The following is an 18,591-nucleotide window of genomic DNA, read 5'->3' as shown; positions in this document are numbered from 1 at the left end:
GCCCCAGCCCGGTCCGGCCCGGCCCGGCCCAGCGGGCCTACCGGCCCCGCCCCCTGGAGCAGGCCCGGTTGAATTCGGCCAAAGCAGCTTCGGCCCCACCCACTCAGCCGAGGTCCCGCCCCACTCACTTGAAGCCACGCCCACGCCCTTCACCGAGGCCACGCCCCTGCTGACTCTCTGCACCCTCCAACCTCCGGGAGCTCTCCTTCCCCGGAAGGCCGAGCTGAAAACCCGGAAAAAGGATCGGGGAAACTGCAATAGGCACATTGCGCTTGCGCAAGGGGGGGCAGGAAGTCAAGGCGGAGGCGGCGGTGATTCTACTTCCGTTTCTAGTTTTGCTCCAGTGTTTGGGTTTTCTTCGCGGCCGCCCAAGATGAACCGATTCTTCGGAAAAGCGAAACCCAAGGCTCCGCCGCCCAGCCTGACTGACTGCATTGGCACGGTGGGCACTCGACCACGCATAACTAGGCTGAGGGACTCTGACATTCCCGACCCCGCCCACCCTGGGCTCCCGGCTCCTACTCCTCCATTCCGTTCCTGGTTCCGGACACCTCGGCCCTCACCACCACACCTTCATTGCTGTTACCCAGGGTCATTCCTGACGCCACAAACCAGGGATTCCTAAGCTATCAGTGTCTCCCCCTACTTGCACCCAACTCCTTCTGAGGCCCACTGCCGTGTTTACTTGCTCTTTCCTTCTCCTCCTACCCCAACCAGCCATTAGGCCCACATCCTTCCCACTTCAGTCCTAACCTTTACCCCTCATTTATTCTCATCCCTCTCCCACATCAGGACCCTCAACGTGATATCCTGGGTCCACATATCTTTACCCCGATCCTGGATTTTAATAACAGAAAATTCAGAACTCTGGCCTCTCACATTAAGCCACCTCCCTTTATCTAAGCAAATAGCATTAGCGCTACAGCCCTGGCCTGTTTCACACACCTTCTGGTTGAGCTCCCAGCTGACTAGTCTCCAATTTTAGGGGATTGTCAACTCAACCCAGTGATTTTCAATTATTTTTCTATTCAAACACACTTGAGAGGGGTCCTGGAATATGTGAATCTGAGGGGTGGAGTATAGTTTATAAAAGCCCTCTTCCCCCAGTGTTTCTGACTGGAAATGTCCACCTGGTCAGGAACCACTGTTTCCCACCCTTCTTCCCTCTCCTGCCTCTTCTCATGTAAGTATATTGTGATAATTACCACTGTTTCTTTAAGGTGGACAGCAGGGCAGAATCTATTGACAAGAAGATTTCTCGACTGGATGCTGAGCTAGTGAAGTATAAGGATCAGATCAAGAAGATGAGAGAGGGTCCTGCCAAGGTAAGGGAGGTGGCAGCTGCAAAAGGCGCTGTGACAGATTAATTTGAGCACCTGTGGAAATAGGGCCCAGCAGTAAGGGCTGGTGAGAGATAGAGAAGAGATGCTCACAATCTGGTAAAGAGAAAATATGTGACAGTGTATCCTTCAGGGAGCAGAGTTTGCAGCCTGATAGGAGAGGAAGGCTGGGGTTTAGCCTGGTGGAGAGAAAGTGCTGACCACATGTCCAGAATCATGTACATGGGAATTAACATATTCTACTGAGAAGGTGGCAATCTGGAGAGTAGAGCTGGGACATGCTCAGAACTATGAGCCATGCTGGTCAAGTTAGGTGTGTATAATAGACTGGTTAAGGAATGGTATGCTGGGAAAAAGTACTGAACTAGGCATCTGGAGACCAGTGTTCTATTAGTAACACTATCACTATCTACTAGCTGTGATCGTCATAAAGTCACTTAATATCTTGTTTTCCTCTTCTATTGTTAGAAACATAGATTACTATATTTAAGTGTTTGGACTGTGGATATAGAACTACCTACTTTTTTCCCGTTTCTGTAACTTATTAACTATTTGAGCTAGGACAAGTTATTTAGTGTTACTGAACCTCAGTTTCTCTGTCTATAAAATGGGGATAATATACTTTATAGTGTGAGCATTTTGTGTACTCACGAAGTAATTGCTGTGACCTACATAGCACTGTTTCTCCTACATAGAAACATTATTTGTGAGATAATATCTGCTTTTCCTTCTTCATTGGAGGAACAAAAAGATTTATGAAGCAGTATAGAAAGGAAAGTGACAAGAGGCTTTTCTCAGCCATCTTAGTTGGATGGCATGGAATGAAGAGTGACCAGAGGCAGGAAAGCTCATCTGGACTTGAGATGAAAGCCTAAGCCCTGGTGGCAGTCATGAAAATGACAGGAAAGTAATCAGTTGGAAAGTAAGTTCTGAAAATCAGTAACAAGATGACTGCATGTAGAGACAACAGAGAGGAAAGGTAAGATTGATTTAAAGATTCTTAATCTAGAGAAGTGAGGGATTGGTGGGACCATTGTTAGTTATTTCCAAGGTGAGAACAGGTTGAGGAGTTTGGGCATGTTGAGTTTGAATGGATAGCAGGATGTCCAAGTTGGGAATCTCCATAACGCAACTGGGTATACAAAATAGGCACTATTGGGGATGGCCATGGAGATAATATGCAGTAGGAAAAGGGAATATAATTCTGTACCCTGAGATGTGGGATGCAAAGACAGATGAGTTGAGACTTAAAGACTGCTTGGGAAGTGAGGAAGAGTCCAGGAGCCACCATGTCTGCAACTTTGAAGAAGAGAGTAAGTAGATATGTAAGTCTGAGGATATGGGAGATTTCTTTTACTGTATGTGTGTTTTCTTCTTCTTTTCATTAATATCTGTTTCTCTCCCCAGAATATGGTCAAACAGAAAGCCTTGAGGGTTTTAAAGCAAAAGCGGATGTAAGTTATAAGTGTAACCTCCTTTCCTCCAGCACTGTCCATCTAGACAGAATTTTTTGCTATGGTAGATGTTCTATATATGCGCTGTTCAGTACAGTAGCTCTTAGCCACATGTGGCTATTGAGCGCTTGAAATGTGGCTAGTGTGACCAAGGAATTGAAGTTTTAATTTTATTTAATTTTAACAATTTAGGTAGCTATATGTGGCTAAATGGCTTCTGTATTGGACTACCCAGATCTATAGGGTTCTCCCATTATGTATTTAATTAGAGTATGCCTTTTTATTTATTTATTTTTTGTAAAATTGAGGATCCTGAATATTTGTTCCCTCCCACTAGAATAGATTTAAGGGTCCTGGATTTATTTTAGGTGACTATGTCTCCATGTCTGAGCAGAAGCCAGATAGCATCTTTGATGCTTACCCTTGTGGGCTGTCCAACTGATGAGACCTTCTGCAGGATTGTAGGGGTCAGATGTAATTAGCTAATAAGGAACTAGAAAGGTTGTTGATATCTCTGTTTTTATTTTTAAAATGCCTTTTTATCAGATACCACCTTTTAGATTAGACAAAATTGGAAAAAGAAATTATAATGCCTAACATGGTAGTGAGAGTGGTAAAAACTATTCCCTTCTTAGGTAGCCTGCAGTGTTTAAGTAATACATATTCATTATACATGCTTGAAAAATACAAAAACATGAACAGAAGAAAAGAACATTTACATAGATTCCTACTATCAGAATTAACCATTTTTAGAATGATGATTTCTTAGTTTCTTTTCTCTGCTCGTGCATGCATGGTATATGTGCATATGGCTTTTTAGAAGAAAAATTGTGTATATATAGGTTGTCCTTCTCCATCATGAGCAGTTCTCTCCTTTTAAACGTTTTTTAAGAATGATATACTTTTTAACAGGCTGGTGATATTCCACCACCATTTGCCCACACCATGAATTGACCAATTTTCTGCTGGTTGGATAGTTAGATGGTTTCCTGATGTTGTATAAAGACCATAGTGACATAAGTCTTTGAAGTAGTATTATACTTTGATATAAAACTTTATTTTTAAAAAAAAGAACATATTTTGAGCACCAGGCATTATATCAGGCCAGATGGATTACCTAATCATGGATATAAGATTAGTCAAATACAATACCTATCCTCAAGGAGTTCAGTCTACTAGAAAAACAGTTTAGTTATATGTATGAAGAGCTTAAAAATAGTCTCCCCCTTTGCCCCAAGAGTTCTCCTTCTGGGAATTTATCGCAGGAAATCATTTGAAACATTGTAGAGAGACATTAAATAGTATATAGTAGCATAGAAAACAGCAAAGGCTGTAATATTAAGGGGAAAATTAGTCTTATAACTAAGATACAAAGACAGAAGACTGGAGGGGTACATCATGATGCTTGTGTTAGAGTGATTAAATGGTTTTTGCCAATTTTTCTGTGTATTTAATTTTTTGTAATTTTTTTAAAGTCTATTTATTTATTTTGAGAGAGAGACAGAGCGCACATGGGGAAAGGGCAGAGAGAAAGAAGGAGAGAGAATCCCAAGCAGGCCCTGTGCCGCCAGCACAGAGCCCAACACGAGGCTCAGTCCCATGATTGTGAGATCATGACCTGAGTTTTGTGAGATCATGACCTGAGCTGAAACCAAGAGTCGGACGCTAAACTGAGCCACCCAGATGCCCCTAAAGTTTTTTGTTTTTTTTTTAAAGGAAATACTTATATAGTGTTAGAGATACTTTCTTCCAGAGGATTTCTGTCTGGCTCACATTTACCATTCTTAATTGATTCTGAAAAGGTATGAGCAGCAGCGGGACAATCTCGCCCAACAGTCATTTAACATGGAACAAGCCAATTACACCATCCAGTCATTGAAGGACACCAAGACCACGGTACTTCCATAGCACCTTTTCCCATGATTTTTTTTTTTAACTGTTGTGTTCTTTTCCCATAGTATTTAAAAGACCATTTCACTAGCATGGCTTTTTAAAACATGGTGTTCTCTCTTACCCTTTTTTAGGTTGATGCTATGAAACTGGGAGTAAAGGAAATGAAGAAAGCATACAAGCAAGTGAAAATTGACCAGATTGAGGTGAGATGTATGCTAGTTTCTGTAAGAATGTAGTATAGTAGATTTGGAAAGAATCCAAATGAATGTGAATGTAATGGGAAGAACACAGAAGACAGATTGAATCTTGGGCTTGCCATTTACTAATAGAGTAACTTTGGGGTAGGGTACCAAATGTGTCTGTTTCCTTGTTAACACCAGGATCCTAATGCCATATACAGTTATTATGAGGATGAAATAAATGAGCTGGTGTGTCTACATACATAATATCTAGAATATAATAGGCACTCAGTAAATAAGCCCCCAGTTTCCTGTTACTTCTGACTCACTTAATGATTTTGAGTCTGTTTCCACAATTGTAAAGTAGTGATGTTGCTGTCCATCCCCCAGGATGGTCACAAGTGTTAATGAGGCTATATAAGTCAGGTGCTTAACACACTTTCTGGAGTAGAGCTGGTTCCTTTTGCTAGTAACTCTCTTTAGATTTTTTTTTTAATTTTTTTTTTTTCAACGTTTTTTTTTTTTTTTTTTTTTTTTTTTGGGACAGAGAGAGACAGAGCATGAACGGGGGAGGGGCAGAGAGAGAGGGAGACACAGAATCGGAAACAGGCTCCAGGCTCCGAGCCATCAGCCCAGAGCCTGACGCGGGGCTCGAACTCACGGACCGCGAGATCGTGACCTGGCTGAAGTCGGACGCTTAACCGACTGCGCCACCCAGGCGCCCCTAGATTTTTAATAATAATGTCATTAGGCTCTTAAAATTAACATGTCTTTTGAGATCGTGCTTTGGCTGGGAGGTGAGCCCTAAGCACTCCTCTCACTTCTTTCAGGGGAACAGCCCAGATGGCAAGTAGGGATAGCAGAGGGAGTGAGTGGTGACTGACCAGAGGAAAGAGGCTACCTTTCTGCAAGTACAGTGGTGGTCTTTACTTCTATCCCTGAGTAGAATGTCTCTTTGTATGAGAGCAGGGACATGATTTTTTCACTGTTATATCCCATACCTTGAACAATGCCTGGCTGTAGTTGATGTTCAGAAAGTTTCTATGATTGCTGAGCAAATGAACAAGAGACTATTAAAGGAGCTAAAGCAGTTGCCCGATTCAAGCAATATTTGTTGGTTGAGTACTTACTGACTTCCTGGCATCTTGCTACATCTGAAGAGGTATTCTCTGAGAGTGCTGATCTACAGTACAAGTAAGGACATTCCTCCTCTTTTTTCAAGCACCCTTCCTTACACTGCCTGTGGCTTTCTCTCTAATCCTCCACCAGTCTCTGCTTACAGAGTTAAGCTCAGTGAAATCTTCCCAGACATTTACTAAGAAAAGTGTTCCATGTATGTTTGTCTTATTTGTACAATGCTATTTGGTAATATAATGCAGTTGAATTTTATTTTCTGTTTACAGGGTTCCTTATGTTTTAATGAGAGCTCTTTACTATAAACAAAATAGAAACTGGAATTTTTCTGTTGTTGTTTTTGTTTTGTTTTCTGTTTTGTTTTGTCTCTCCATCTTTTACTTGTAGTTGCCTGTCTCGTTCCCTATCTAATTATCCTTTTCCTGTCTCCTAGTAGATTTGTCCACATGGCAGGTAGAGAACTCCTTTCTCTCCCTTTTGGTGTGTGCCTCTGTCTGTGTCTGTCTCTGGCTGGACTATATATTTTGAATTCCATTTGTTTTCCTAAAATACTTTATAAAACATTTTCACTGTTTGATAGCTCTCACTCATTCTTTAGTATTTTACCCATGTGTATGTGTGTTCCTCTGTTTCTAGCCTTCCTATTTTTCAGTTTCTGCATGTCAAGTCTAGTGCTTATATTTGTATTATTTTTGTGTTGCTTATCCAATATTAAGCCTGTTAATTCTTTGTGTGCTAATTAGTGTGTGTGTGTCTTTCATAAAGTCTATTGCTAGGAATCCTATTCATAAATGACTTGAGGAGACTTGTGTTGATATGTGATAGCATGGCAGAGCTTGACCTAACTACTTACTCTGTGTTTTCACTCTTTTTAATTTCAGCCAGAGCTTCTCTGTACAGCAGAATGTTACATGTGTACAGCATAGTAGTTTGGCACTTGAAAATACAGCATAGTGCTTTCTTTTTTAAAAAAGTTTTTTTGGGGCACTTGGGTGGTTCAGCCAGTTGAACGTCCAACTATTAATTTTGGCTTAGGTCATGATCATGCTCTTTCTCTCTCTCTCTCTCTGTCTCTCTCTCTCTCTCTCAAATAAATAAATATTAAAAAAAATTTTTTTAAGTGTTTTTCATTTTACTGTCTCCCTCACCTTTTTTTTTTTTTAATGTTTATTTATTTTTGAGAGATAGAGACCGCATGAGCAGGGGAGGGGCAGAGAGAGAGACATAGAACATGAAGCAGGCTCCAGGCTCTGAGCTGTCAGCACAGAGCCTGACGCGGGGCTTGAACTCACAAATTGTGAGATCATGACCTGAGCCGAAGTCAGATGCTTAACCAATGGAGCCACCCAGGTGCCCTGTCACCTTTTTTTTCTTTTAATGTTTATGAGAGAGAGAGAGAGACAGAGACAGAGAGTGTGTGAGGAAGCACAAGCAGGGGAGGGGCAGAGAGAGAGGGAGACACCGAATCTGAAGCGGGCTCCAGTCTCTGAGCTCTGAGCTCAGAGCCCAACACAGGGCTCGAACCCATGAACCCCAAGATCATGAGCTGAGCTGAAGTCGGACACCTACTGAGGCACCCAGGTGCCCCTGTCTCCCTCACCTTTAAATGGAAAAACAAACCTCCAATTTGTGGGCCAAGAGGAGTTTTTCAAATGTTTTGCATTGCTTTAAAAATTCTGAAGGATAGGGGTGCCTGGGTGGCTCAGTTGGTTGTGTCCAACTTAAGCTCAGGTCATGATCTCGTGGTTTGTGGGTTCGAGCCCCGCATCATGCTCTGTGCTGACGGCTCGGAGCCGGGCCCCTGCTTTGAATTCTGTGTGTGTGTGTGTGTGTGTGTGTGTGTGTGTCTGTGTGTCTGTCTCTCTCTGCCCCTCCCCCACTCTCACTCTGTCTCTCAAAAATAAATAAACATTAAAACAAATTTAAAAAAATTCTGAAGGATAAATGGTGCTGGTTTGGACTTTCTGCATTATCAACAATACTCTCTTTCCTCTCTGTGGAATTTTCAGCATATAACGAGCATATTGTTGCTCTGCACATCCTTAACACAATGGAAGATATATAGTATTAAGTGCTTAGTGTTTTACATGTATTACTGTGATAAATCCTTTAATAATCCTATGAGGTATGCCTATTAATAATCTTATTTTATGGACAAGGACATTAAGGCTTAGAGGCTTTATTTCTCATTGAGTAAGGCAAGATTTGAGCTTCAGAGTCTGTGCTCCTAGCCATTGTATTAGCTGCCCTTTATTATGCTATAGCACTTCTCAGATTGCTTTTTACATTATTTCTGGCTTTGTAGTCTTCTAGCTAATCACAGGTAGATCATTCACAGATGACTTATGCTCTCAGTCAATTATTTTCACCAGCCTGGTCTCGGATATCAAGCCTATCCTGATTCCATTTCTGTTTCTCCATCCAGGTTGGCTCAGTACAACTTTTTGTACCACCCAGTTGTTTCCACTGTTGTCTTTTTTCCCTACACAGTATAGTCCATCTTTGGCTGACTTAAGAAGATTAATTTGCTTGTCTCTATTACCTCCTTTTCTCCATAAACTAGAAAAATGTTGATAGTGTGGAGGCTGAATTTAGTGTTTTAGGTAAACTTTCTGTAATGACAGACTAATGGGCATCTGTTCTTGCAGTAGGACTTTGGACTTCCCTGAAGCACCTTAAATTCAAATGCAAGATCACCAATTTAATTCTTTTCTTTTTTTTTAATTTTTTACATTTATTTATTTTTGAGAGAGTGAGACAAAGTGAGAGTGGGGGAGGGGCAGAGAGAGAGGGAGATACAGGGTCGGAAGCAGGCTCCAGGCTCTGAGCTGTCAGCACAGAGCCCGATGTGGGGCTCGAACCCACAGACTGTGAGATCATGACCTCAGCTGAAGTCAGACGCTCAACTGACCGAGCCACCCAGGCGCCCCTCTTTTCTTTTTTTTTAAGGTTTTTTTTTTTTCAGTTATCTTTACACGTAGCATGGGGCTCAAGCCCATGACCCCAAGATCAAGAGTCACACGCTCTTCAGACTGAACCAGCCAGGTGCCCCAATTTAATTCTTCCTTAATTTTGAGTTTACATTTTATCACCAAAAAGGAGGATTATGTGGCCATTGGCATTCACGGTAATTGTTATGGGACTCTTCAGTTTTGTGATTTTTAAATAATGCATTAAGCTCTTTTATACTTTTAATTGGAAGGGGCATTCAGGAGTTATTCAGACCTGTACTTTACAGGAGCACCTGGTCAGTTGTTGACTAAAAGCAGTCAGTAGGCAAGGACTGAGTTAAGGGTAGGGAACTAACAATTGTTGAAAACTGGTATGTGCTTACCATTTTGCATACGTTATCTTTTTAAAAATCGCTTGCTTCTGAGATTCAGAGGAGAGAGTGGAGTGAGGGTTAGTTAGAGGAAAATAGTAAAAAATTAATGAGAACTGTCATATACATTTCTACAAGGATTTACAAGACCAGCTAGAAGATATGATGGAAGATGCCAGTGAAATCCAAGAAGCACTGAGCCGTAGTTATGGCACCCCAGAATTAGACGAAGATGACCTGGAAGCAGGTATGTTATGGGAAAAGCAGTTGGGAAAAAAATGTTTTAGAGTCTGAAAGGAGCAACTTCCTGGGACCTTTTCCCAAATGCTAGAGAAAATTCCAGTGAAGGTTCTGTGAGAGTTAGTTTATGGTACGGCCTCTGGGCAAAGAGCTTATGAAGCTGGCATGTCAGATGTGCATGATCCACTAACAACTCTTGGACAGATAAGCTCTGGAGGAAAATATGGGCAAAAGTGTCTGCTGACCTGGTGCTTGGTATCTAAGCACTGCGTTTCCCTGCCATTTTCCTTTTGATTTTGCTCTCCCTATTTTTGGAGTCCTCTCCCTCAGAACAACAAAGCAGATCAAGAAACAGTCACTGGCAAGTACTTCGTGTGCATCTACCATAGGCCAGGTACTATGTTAGGTGCTAGGAATTCAACATTGAAGAAGGCAAATATGGTCCCTGCATTTATGAAGCTTCCATCACCAGGGGTAAGAAACTTACTTCAAGTGATTAATTACAAGAGCACAAACTGTTGGGAAGGAGAAGTGTGGGGTACCATGGAGCACATAGCTGGGGAATCTATCCTAGTTGGGAGTGGGCACAGGCATGGGTCCTGAAGGATGAGCAGGGGATAATAGGAAAAAAATGGGAGGGGTTGTTGCCTGGCCTCAGGGAGAGGAGCCTTTGCCCAAAGAAATGAAAACACTAATTTGAAAAAAATACGTGCACCTTTATATTTCTTGCAGCACTACTTTTAATAGCCAAGATATGGAAGCAGTCCCAAGTGTCCATCCATAGATGAATGGATAAAGATGTGGATACACACACACACACACACACACACACACACACACAATGGAATATTACCATCAAAAAGAGTGAAATCTTAGCATTTGCAACAATATGGATGGAACTAGAGAGTATTATGCTAAGTGAAATAAGTCAGAGAAAGACAAATACCATATGATTTCACTTATATGTGGAATTTAAGAAACAAAACCAAGGGGCGCCTGGGAGGCTCAGTCGGTTAAGCGGCCGACTTCGGCTCAGGTCATGATCTTGGAGTCCGTGAGTTCGAGCCCCGCGTCACGCTCTGTGCTGACAGCTCAGAGCCTGGAGCCTGTTTCAGATTCTGTGTCTCCGTCTCTCTCTGACCCTCCCCCGTTCATGCTCTGTCTCTCTCTGTCTCAAAAATAAATAAACATTAAAAAAAAAAATTAAAAAAAAAAAAAAGAAACAAAACCAAGAAAAAAGAGATAAAGAAACAGACTATTGGGGCGCCTGGGTGGCGCAGTCGGTTAAGCGTCCGACTTCAGCCAGGTCACGATCTCGCGGTCCGTGAGTTCGAGCCCCGCGTCAGGCTCTGGGCTGATGGCTCGGAGCCTGGAGCCTGTTTCCGATTCTGTGTCTCCCTCTCTCTCTGCCCCTCCCCCGTTCATGCTCTGTCTCTCTCTGTCCCAAAAATAAATTAAAAAAAAAAAAAAAAAACGTTGAAAAAAAAGAAACAGACTATTAACTATAGAGAACAAACTGCTAGAGGGGAGGTAGGTGGGGGACAGGCAAAATTGGTGATGGGGGTAAGAGTACATTTATCATGATGAGCCTGAGTAATGTACAGAATTGTTGAATTACTATATTGTACACCTGAAGTGAATATAACACTGTTAATTATACTGGAATTTAAAAAATAAATAAAATTTTAAAGAAAAGATGATAGCGACTAAGGTGATAGTAGCAGAAACAGAAAAGTGGATGTGGAAGGAGGGGAGGTCAAGAATGTTTGTCGGGGGCACCTGGGCAGCGCAGTCAATTAAGTGTCTGACTCTTGATCTCGGCTCAGGTCATGATCTTGCGGTTTGTGAGATCCAGGCCTTGAACTGCATCAGGCCTTGAACTGATGGTGTGGAACCTGCTTGAGATTCTGTCTCTCCGTCTCTCTGCCCCTCCCCCACTTCTCTCTCTCTCAAAATAAATAAATGAAACATTAAAAAAAAATGTCAGTGTCTAGCATGAGTAACTAGGTAGATGGCAGAACCACCTCACTCAGGATTTTCTGTCACATGATTCCCATCTCCGTTCTTCTCCTCTTCTCCTTCTCCTCCTCTCTCTCCCCCCTCCCTTCCTCTCACCCCCTCCCTTCTTTCTCCCATTCTGTTTTTGCCTAGAACCTTTTTTTTTTTCACATTCATTTCTTTATTTTATTTCCCATCCTGAGTTTCCTGCTATGTCTCTATCTGCTATTGTCATTCTTCTTGGTCACTTCCAACTCACTTTACCATAGACATATTTTTAAAGCTTGATTTCATGTGATGGTCACTCAGTATACAACAGTTTCATGCCTTTCACTGCCTTCTCTCAAGCTCATCAATAACTGAGAGAGAATTTTTTGCATTTGTTATTGTCCAGATTTTCTAATTTGAATTGGCCAACTGATAGCTATATATAGACTCTTCTCATGAAGACTAGGGCTTTGTAAACCTGTGGGGAATGGTTGTTTTGTTTTACTTTGATTTGTATTTTTCATAGATTCATAGATTCTACCACATCAGTTCCCTTGGAAATTTCTTAAGATGGTCATCTTTTATTTTGAAAATAGAGATTAATAATCCTTTCTCCCCAGGCACCTGGGTGGCTCAGTCCATTGAGTCCAACTTTGGCTCCAGTCATGATCTCACAGTTCTTGAATTTGAGCCCCTCATTGGGCTCACTACTGTCAGCTCACAGCCTGCTTCAAATCCTCTGTCCCTTTCTCTCTGCCCCTCCCCTGCTTGTATTCTGTCAAAAATAAATAAAATATTTTTTAAAAATTAAAAATCCTTTTCCCTTTGTTTTGAAATTCATGTCTCATAATAATTTGGCTAACTTTCTTACATTAGCTGCCAGTTTTCTTGCATAACTGTTTTTGAAATGTCAACTGTTTCAATCTCAGAGTTGGATGCACTGGGTGACGAGCTTCTGGCTGATGAAGACAGTTCTTACTTGGATGAAGCGGCATCTGCACCTGCAATTCCAGAAGGCGTTCCCACTGACACAAAGAATAAGGTGAAAGCTTTTTCTCTTTATGTTTGCTATGCAAAATGGTTAAGGTTTTTTGCTTGATCCCAATTTGGGAATCTACAAGGTAGTCTTAAGTTTGAACGGGGAAAGACCGTGCTAGTCATTGTTTTGGGACCCCTTGAAAGTCTAGTTTTCTTGCATTGGACTGTGGACAGGCTGTGTACGTAGTGTCACTGAGGCCCAGGAATTACCCTTGTGAGCTTGCACTGGGTGCCATTTCTAGGTTTCAGACAGTATTTCCTGGAAAAGCATTACCAACACACTCATGAACCATGCTGGGCAGCAGTGTGAAAGAAAGTTCTATCTTCCATACACACTGCTTAATTGTAGGGTGGACTTTTTTTTTTCTTTTTGAGCAGCAGGCAAAAGTTTATTAGAGTCTAAAATCAGAAAGGAAGAATAGTGTGAAAGCTCTCTTTACAGAGAGAGTATATTCAAAAGGGAATGCTCCAGGTGGATTTTTTTAAATAGGGATTAATAATTTAAGTATAAAAAATGTTGAAAGTTTCTCATTAACAAGGTAAAGAATCAGGACACCTGGGTTTAAGTCTCAGTCCTGCCACTAACTCCCTATGAGACCTTGACAAATCACTTAATTGTTGTGAACTTTTCTGATCCTTACATCTGTAAAATGCAGATAATTACAATTATCTTACATAATTGTTGTGTAGAACAAGTTAGATCTTGTATGTAAAAGGACTTCGCACTGAAAGCCCCGTCCAAAGCTACACAGTTGTCATTATTATAAACAGATAAAATGTTGTTGCTTATGAAATCCTGTTCACTCCATCTTAGTTCCTGGTGTAATGTGTCATTTTTTTCTCTTGCCATTTTTTCTGTTTGCCTTATCTCCTTGGTGTTTGCTTTATCTCCCAATGTGCACGTTCAGTGTGCACAGTCCTTGAGTGAGAGCCAGTTTCAGCTCTGCCTTTGTTTACTGTATGACTTGGAGCAAATTAGAAATTCTTGTTTTCTCTCAGAACCTTATCAGTTTTTCCTGCATGTGAAATGTGGGGAGCAAAAGGTGGGAAGTAGATCATTTCCAAGGTCCCTTATAGCTAATTTCTATGAATGTGCATCTTCCCCCTACCATACCCTCCCTTCTTCCTTGAGTCTAGAGTAATCTTACTTTTCTCTACTGCTTATTCCACCCCACCCCTGTCTCTGGTCATTTCAGGGTTCCAGGTTTATAGGTTGCTTTTTCTCAGCTTACCTAAAATTATTTTTTTTTTATTTTTTTAAGTTTATTCATTTCGAGAGAGACAGTGTGAGCGGGAGGGGGCAGAGAGAGAGAGAGGGAGAGAGAGAGAATCCCAAGCAGACTCTGCACTGTCAGCGCAGAGCCCAAAACAGGGCTCAAACTCATGAAATACGAAATCATGACCTGAGCCAAAATCAAGAGTCAGCCGTTTAACCGACTGAGCCATCCAGGCACCCCTGAAATAATTTTTTTTAATCTTTCATTTATTTTTGAGAGAGAGTACATGTGTAAGCAAGGAGGGGCGGGGGGTACAGAGGATCCAAAGCAGGCTCTGCACTGACAGCAGTGAGCCTGACAGCCAGTGAGCAGGGCTTACTCATGAACCATGAGATCATGACCTGAGTTGAAGTCACTCAACCGATTGAGCCACCCAGTTGCCCCTACCTGAAATGATTTTTATTAACGCTACCACCACAGCTTACCTTTTCAGTACCCTGAAGCATCTATGTTATTTCTACTTTTAGAAGGTCACAGATTCCTGTGTTAAATGTGCCGTTGAGATATGGTTTCTTAATTGATAGTAGTATTGCTGTCTCTAAGTTTGTAGAAAAGTATGATATGGAAATAACTGCCTGTCCTGGGGCACTGCTCCTTTAAGGATTGGGAAGCTACAAAAGATAATGGTTCACTTTAGAAATCAGAGTGAGAGGCGCCTGGGTGGCTCAGTCGGTTGAATGGCCAGCTTCAGCTCAGGTCATGATCTCACAGTCTGTGAGTTCGAGCCCCGCATCGGGCTCTGTGCTGACCGCTCAGAGCCTGGAGCCTGTTTCAGATTCTGTGTCTCCCTCTCTCTGCCCCTTCCCCATTCATGCTCTGTCTCTCTGTCTCAAAAATAAATAAACGTTAAAAAAAAAAAAATTAAAAAAAAAAAAAAAAAGACATCAGAGTGAAAATGGGAATCTGGAGGCAAGGACTGACTCCTCATCCTTTCCACCCAGACCCTTCCTAGTTTACTCCTAAGTGTCTCTTGCTCTTTCACTCTTCCTTTGTGCTGCAAAGAACCACCCTGAGCTTTTCCAGTCTTATCTTATCACTACACCCTTTATCTTTCATGAAAATGCTTTCTAATCTTCTCAGTGGGATTTTGGTGTTCACTGATTAAACACTGGGAAATGAATTTTGACTACTGAATACTTGTGATCATTTGTTTTATCAACTGAAAAACAGTGGCACTACACATTGCTTTCTTTTCACAGGATGGAGTCCTGGTGGATGAATTTGGATTACCACAGATCCCTGCTTCATAGACTTGCATCATTCAAATACATCGTGTAAAATAAACACATATTGTGGGGCTAGGAAATATTTATCTTTCCGAATTTACCATAACAGATTTATGTTTCTTTCCTTTCTTTGAAGGAAAGGTTAATTATAGTGCTCTTTTATTTTTTTTCCGTTAAGAGACTCATTGTTTGGGGGATGCTTTCTTCATACTAAATTTTTATGTCTTTTTTCTTAAGACTAATGTACTTAAAAGTATCAGTGGCTATGTATGACTTGTTTTCATTTATTAATAATAATTTGAAATAAAACCAAGGAAGTGGAATCTTTACATTCTAAGATAGTGTTAACTCCACAATCTCAAATTGATAAATTGATAAGACAAAGATGAGATTATTGGGACTGCTTATACTATGATTCAAAACCATTTTCTATTGTGGTATTATAGGTTGGTTAAAGTGGTAGCCTTTTTGATGGGTTTTATTGTGTCTTGTGAGTAATTCATTACCATGTCTGATATTGGAATGGAATTATCACTACTATATCATGAGTGGATATTTTGATTCTGTGGTTCCCTCAGTATTACAGCCTGACTTGTAATCGATAATGAATATTTCTTGATATTTAATGTGTACAGGACATTTATTTATACTCAATAAATATTTTTCAAAAGGATACAATTTTAATATCACTGCAGCCTAAAACCTCTAGTACAGGAATAATATAATTTTAATGTTGATTCAGTCTAGAAATCAAACTTAACTGCTAGCATCAGAGGAAAGAATAAAGAACAATCCAGGCCTGGGCCCTCATCTACTGTCTAATAACTACTATGTAGCCTAGTCACTTCACTAACCTTCCTTATTAGTAAATTCATGCTCACTTCACAAGGCTTTTGTGATGAATCATTGAGGTAATGGTCGTGAGTACAGTTGACACTTACACAATACAGGTTTGAACACAATCTACTTCTACATGGACTTTTTTCAGTACAGTATTGTAAATGTATTTTCTCCTTATGATTTTCTTATGATATTTTCTTTTTCCTCACTTTATTGTTTCTTTTTTTTTTTTTTTATTTTAATTTTTTTTTTTTTTTTTTTCAACGTTTTTTATTTATTTTTGGGACAGAGAGAGACAGAGCATGAACGGGGGAGGGGCAGAGAGAGAGGGAGACACAGAATCGGAAGCAGGCTCCAGGCTCCGAGCCATCAGCCCAGAGCCTGACGCGGGGCTCGAACTCACGGACGGCGAGATCGTGACCTGGCTGAAGTCGGACGCTTAACCGACTGCGCCACCCAGGCGCCCCTCCTCACTTTATTGTTTCTAATACATGTGCAAAATATGAGTTAATTGTTTATGTTATTGGTAAGACTTTTGGTCAATAGTAGGCTATTAGTAGTTAAGTTTGGGGGGAGTTAAAAGTTAGATGCAGATTTTCAACTGTGCCCTATTCCCCATGTTGTTCAAGGGTTAACTATACTTTGCAGCTTGCTATTCTCATATGAAGGATTATTAACAACAAAAACAGAGGCTTCATTCTTTTCTTGGAAGGTGCCAGGAGTCCAAACTCCTGCCTAATTGCAGGGTCTTTAATGATTCATTCGTGCAGACTAATCTCACCCTCTCAAGAAGCCTTTGTACTATTCATCATTACCTTCTTGAAATCTTCCTTGGCCTCTCTATAATTTCTCATTCAGCTCTTTAAATATTTCTTTCATTATAGTTTCAATCTTGGACTTCCTCTCACCCTTTATATTCTCTTTGAAACATGTCACACCCAACATTTTATGTATTACCTATTGCTAAAGACTCAAAATAATTGTCACTAGTCTAGACCTCTTCATTCTTATTTTCAGTACTGGGCATTCCCAATGAAATGTCCCACCATTACCTAAAATCTGATATCTAAATTGAGCTTATTTTCTTGGGATTCACTCTCAGCAAATATTCCTGCTTTCTTTCTTGCCAATGTTATCAGTGCCCTATATATAGCCAATTGTAATGGTTGATAGTCTTCCAACTAGACCTTTTTAGTGCATCGGATACCCGTGATCAATCATTCTAACAATCTCTACTCCCTTGGTTTTTGTGACAATGCTCTCTGGTTTTCCTGTTCTTCTGACTATTCTAAGACTCCTTTCTGAAATCCTCATCACTCTGAAACACTAACTGTAATGTTAGTGTTCTTAGGATTCTAACTTTTAGCTATCATACTTCTTTCTTTGATCACTTATATTTACTGAACTCAACTATTCTCATGACTTTACTGACCACTAAATCTATACTTCTATCCCAGATCTTGCCCCTGAGTTTCAGAATCCTATTCATATCCAGCTTTTTGCCTAAGAATTATTTGGATGTTCCAGAAGCCCACAAACACTTCGCATTCAAGTGGCCAAGGTAGCCATTACCTTTCCCTTAGACCTGAATCTCCTCCTCCTGTTTTCCCTGTCTCAGGTCATGGAATCATCCTCCATCCAAAACAGAAAGCTCTTGAGTTGTCCTTAATGCCTACATTTTGCCTCACTCTGCACAGTTAATCATCAAACCCTGCTTTTAACTCTACATGTTTCTCAAATCCAACCCCTTCCCTCCTTTCCTCTTTCAATTTTCCTTAACCTAGACATCCATCCCATAGTCTTTTGGAATTAATGACTTGTTATCTCTTCGTGCAGTTTCGCTTCCTTGAGTCCATTCATCACAGCTATACTTCTCTCTCTAAAATACAAATCTGGGGGCACCTGGGTGGCTCAGTCGGTTGAGCACTGACTTCAGCTCAGGTCGTGATCCCACTGTTCCCCAGTTCGAGCCCCATGTCAGGCTCTGTGCTGACAGTTCAGAGCCTGGAGCCTGATTCAGATTCTATGTCTCCCTCTCTCTCTCTGCACTGCCCCCCACCCCCACCCCCTGGTGCTCTGTCTCTCTCTCTCAAAAATAAATCAACATTAAAATACAAATCTGACCTAGTCACTACTTAATGTCTTTCATGGTTCCCTGACATCTCCAGCAAGGCATACAAAGCTGCCTGTGACTTGGTCCTTGCCTCTCTATAATGGTTTATTGCTTAGTCCTTTCAGAACATTCTTTTTTTTTTACAGAACTGCCTCCCCAATTATAACTGTGTGATTATTGCAAAAATACCAATTAGAGACCAGGCTGTGCCTATTGAAGTTCTTCCCTTGAATTTACTAAATGGAAACTAGGGGAAATGCTTTCTTCCCCCACCCCCTAAATTCTTTGTCAGTATGAGAAGCTTGAGATACTGAGGCTGGAGGGAAGCCAAGATGAGAGGCTGAATGAAAGAATCCTAATGGCACTGAGCCAAACCTCTGATCCTTGAGATTCCCAGAATGCTCCAAGTCTCGGCAACTCTTCCTTTAATACTGTGAACTGAGAATTCTGCCAGTAAACCCCTTTATCTGCTTAAACTAGTTGGAGCTGGGTTCCTGTCACTTGCCAATAAGAATCCCAGAAATTTCTCTGCAGCCTCTCTCTTTGCTC

The 18,591-nt window shown here is 41.1% G+C and overlaps 1 protein-coding gene across 1 annotated transcript; it reads left to right on the top strand.

Annotated features, from left to right (window-relative positions):
• Nucleotides 1-230: 230 nt before the first annotated feature.
• On the top strand, nucleotides 231-15,710 carry CHMP5 (charged multivesicular body protein 5). The gene is made up of 8 exons (XM_058695124.1): nucleotides 231-442; nucleotides 1,221-1,325; nucleotides 2,748-2,794; nucleotides 4,597-4,690; nucleotides 4,819-4,890; nucleotides 9,461-9,569; nucleotides 12,478-12,590; nucleotides 15,063-15,710. The coding sequence occupies exons 1-8, from the start codon at nucleotides 374-376 to the stop codon at nucleotides 15,111-15,113; spliced, it is 660 nt and encodes a 219-aa protein (XP_058551107.1). The 5' UTR covers nucleotides 231-373; the 3' UTR covers nucleotides 15,114-15,710.
• Nucleotides 15,711-18,591: the final 2,881 nt, after the last annotated feature.

The sequence above is a fragment of the Neofelis nebulosa genome, chromosome 12 (assembly GCF_028018385.1).
Source record: "Neofelis nebulosa isolate mNeoNeb1 chromosome 12, mNeoNeb1.pri, whole genome shotgun sequence".
Taxonomy (NCBI): domain Eukaryota; kingdom Metazoa; phylum Chordata; class Mammalia; order Carnivora; family Felidae; genus Neofelis; species Neofelis nebulosa.
This window is presented reverse-complemented; position numbering and strand designations above follow the sequence as displayed.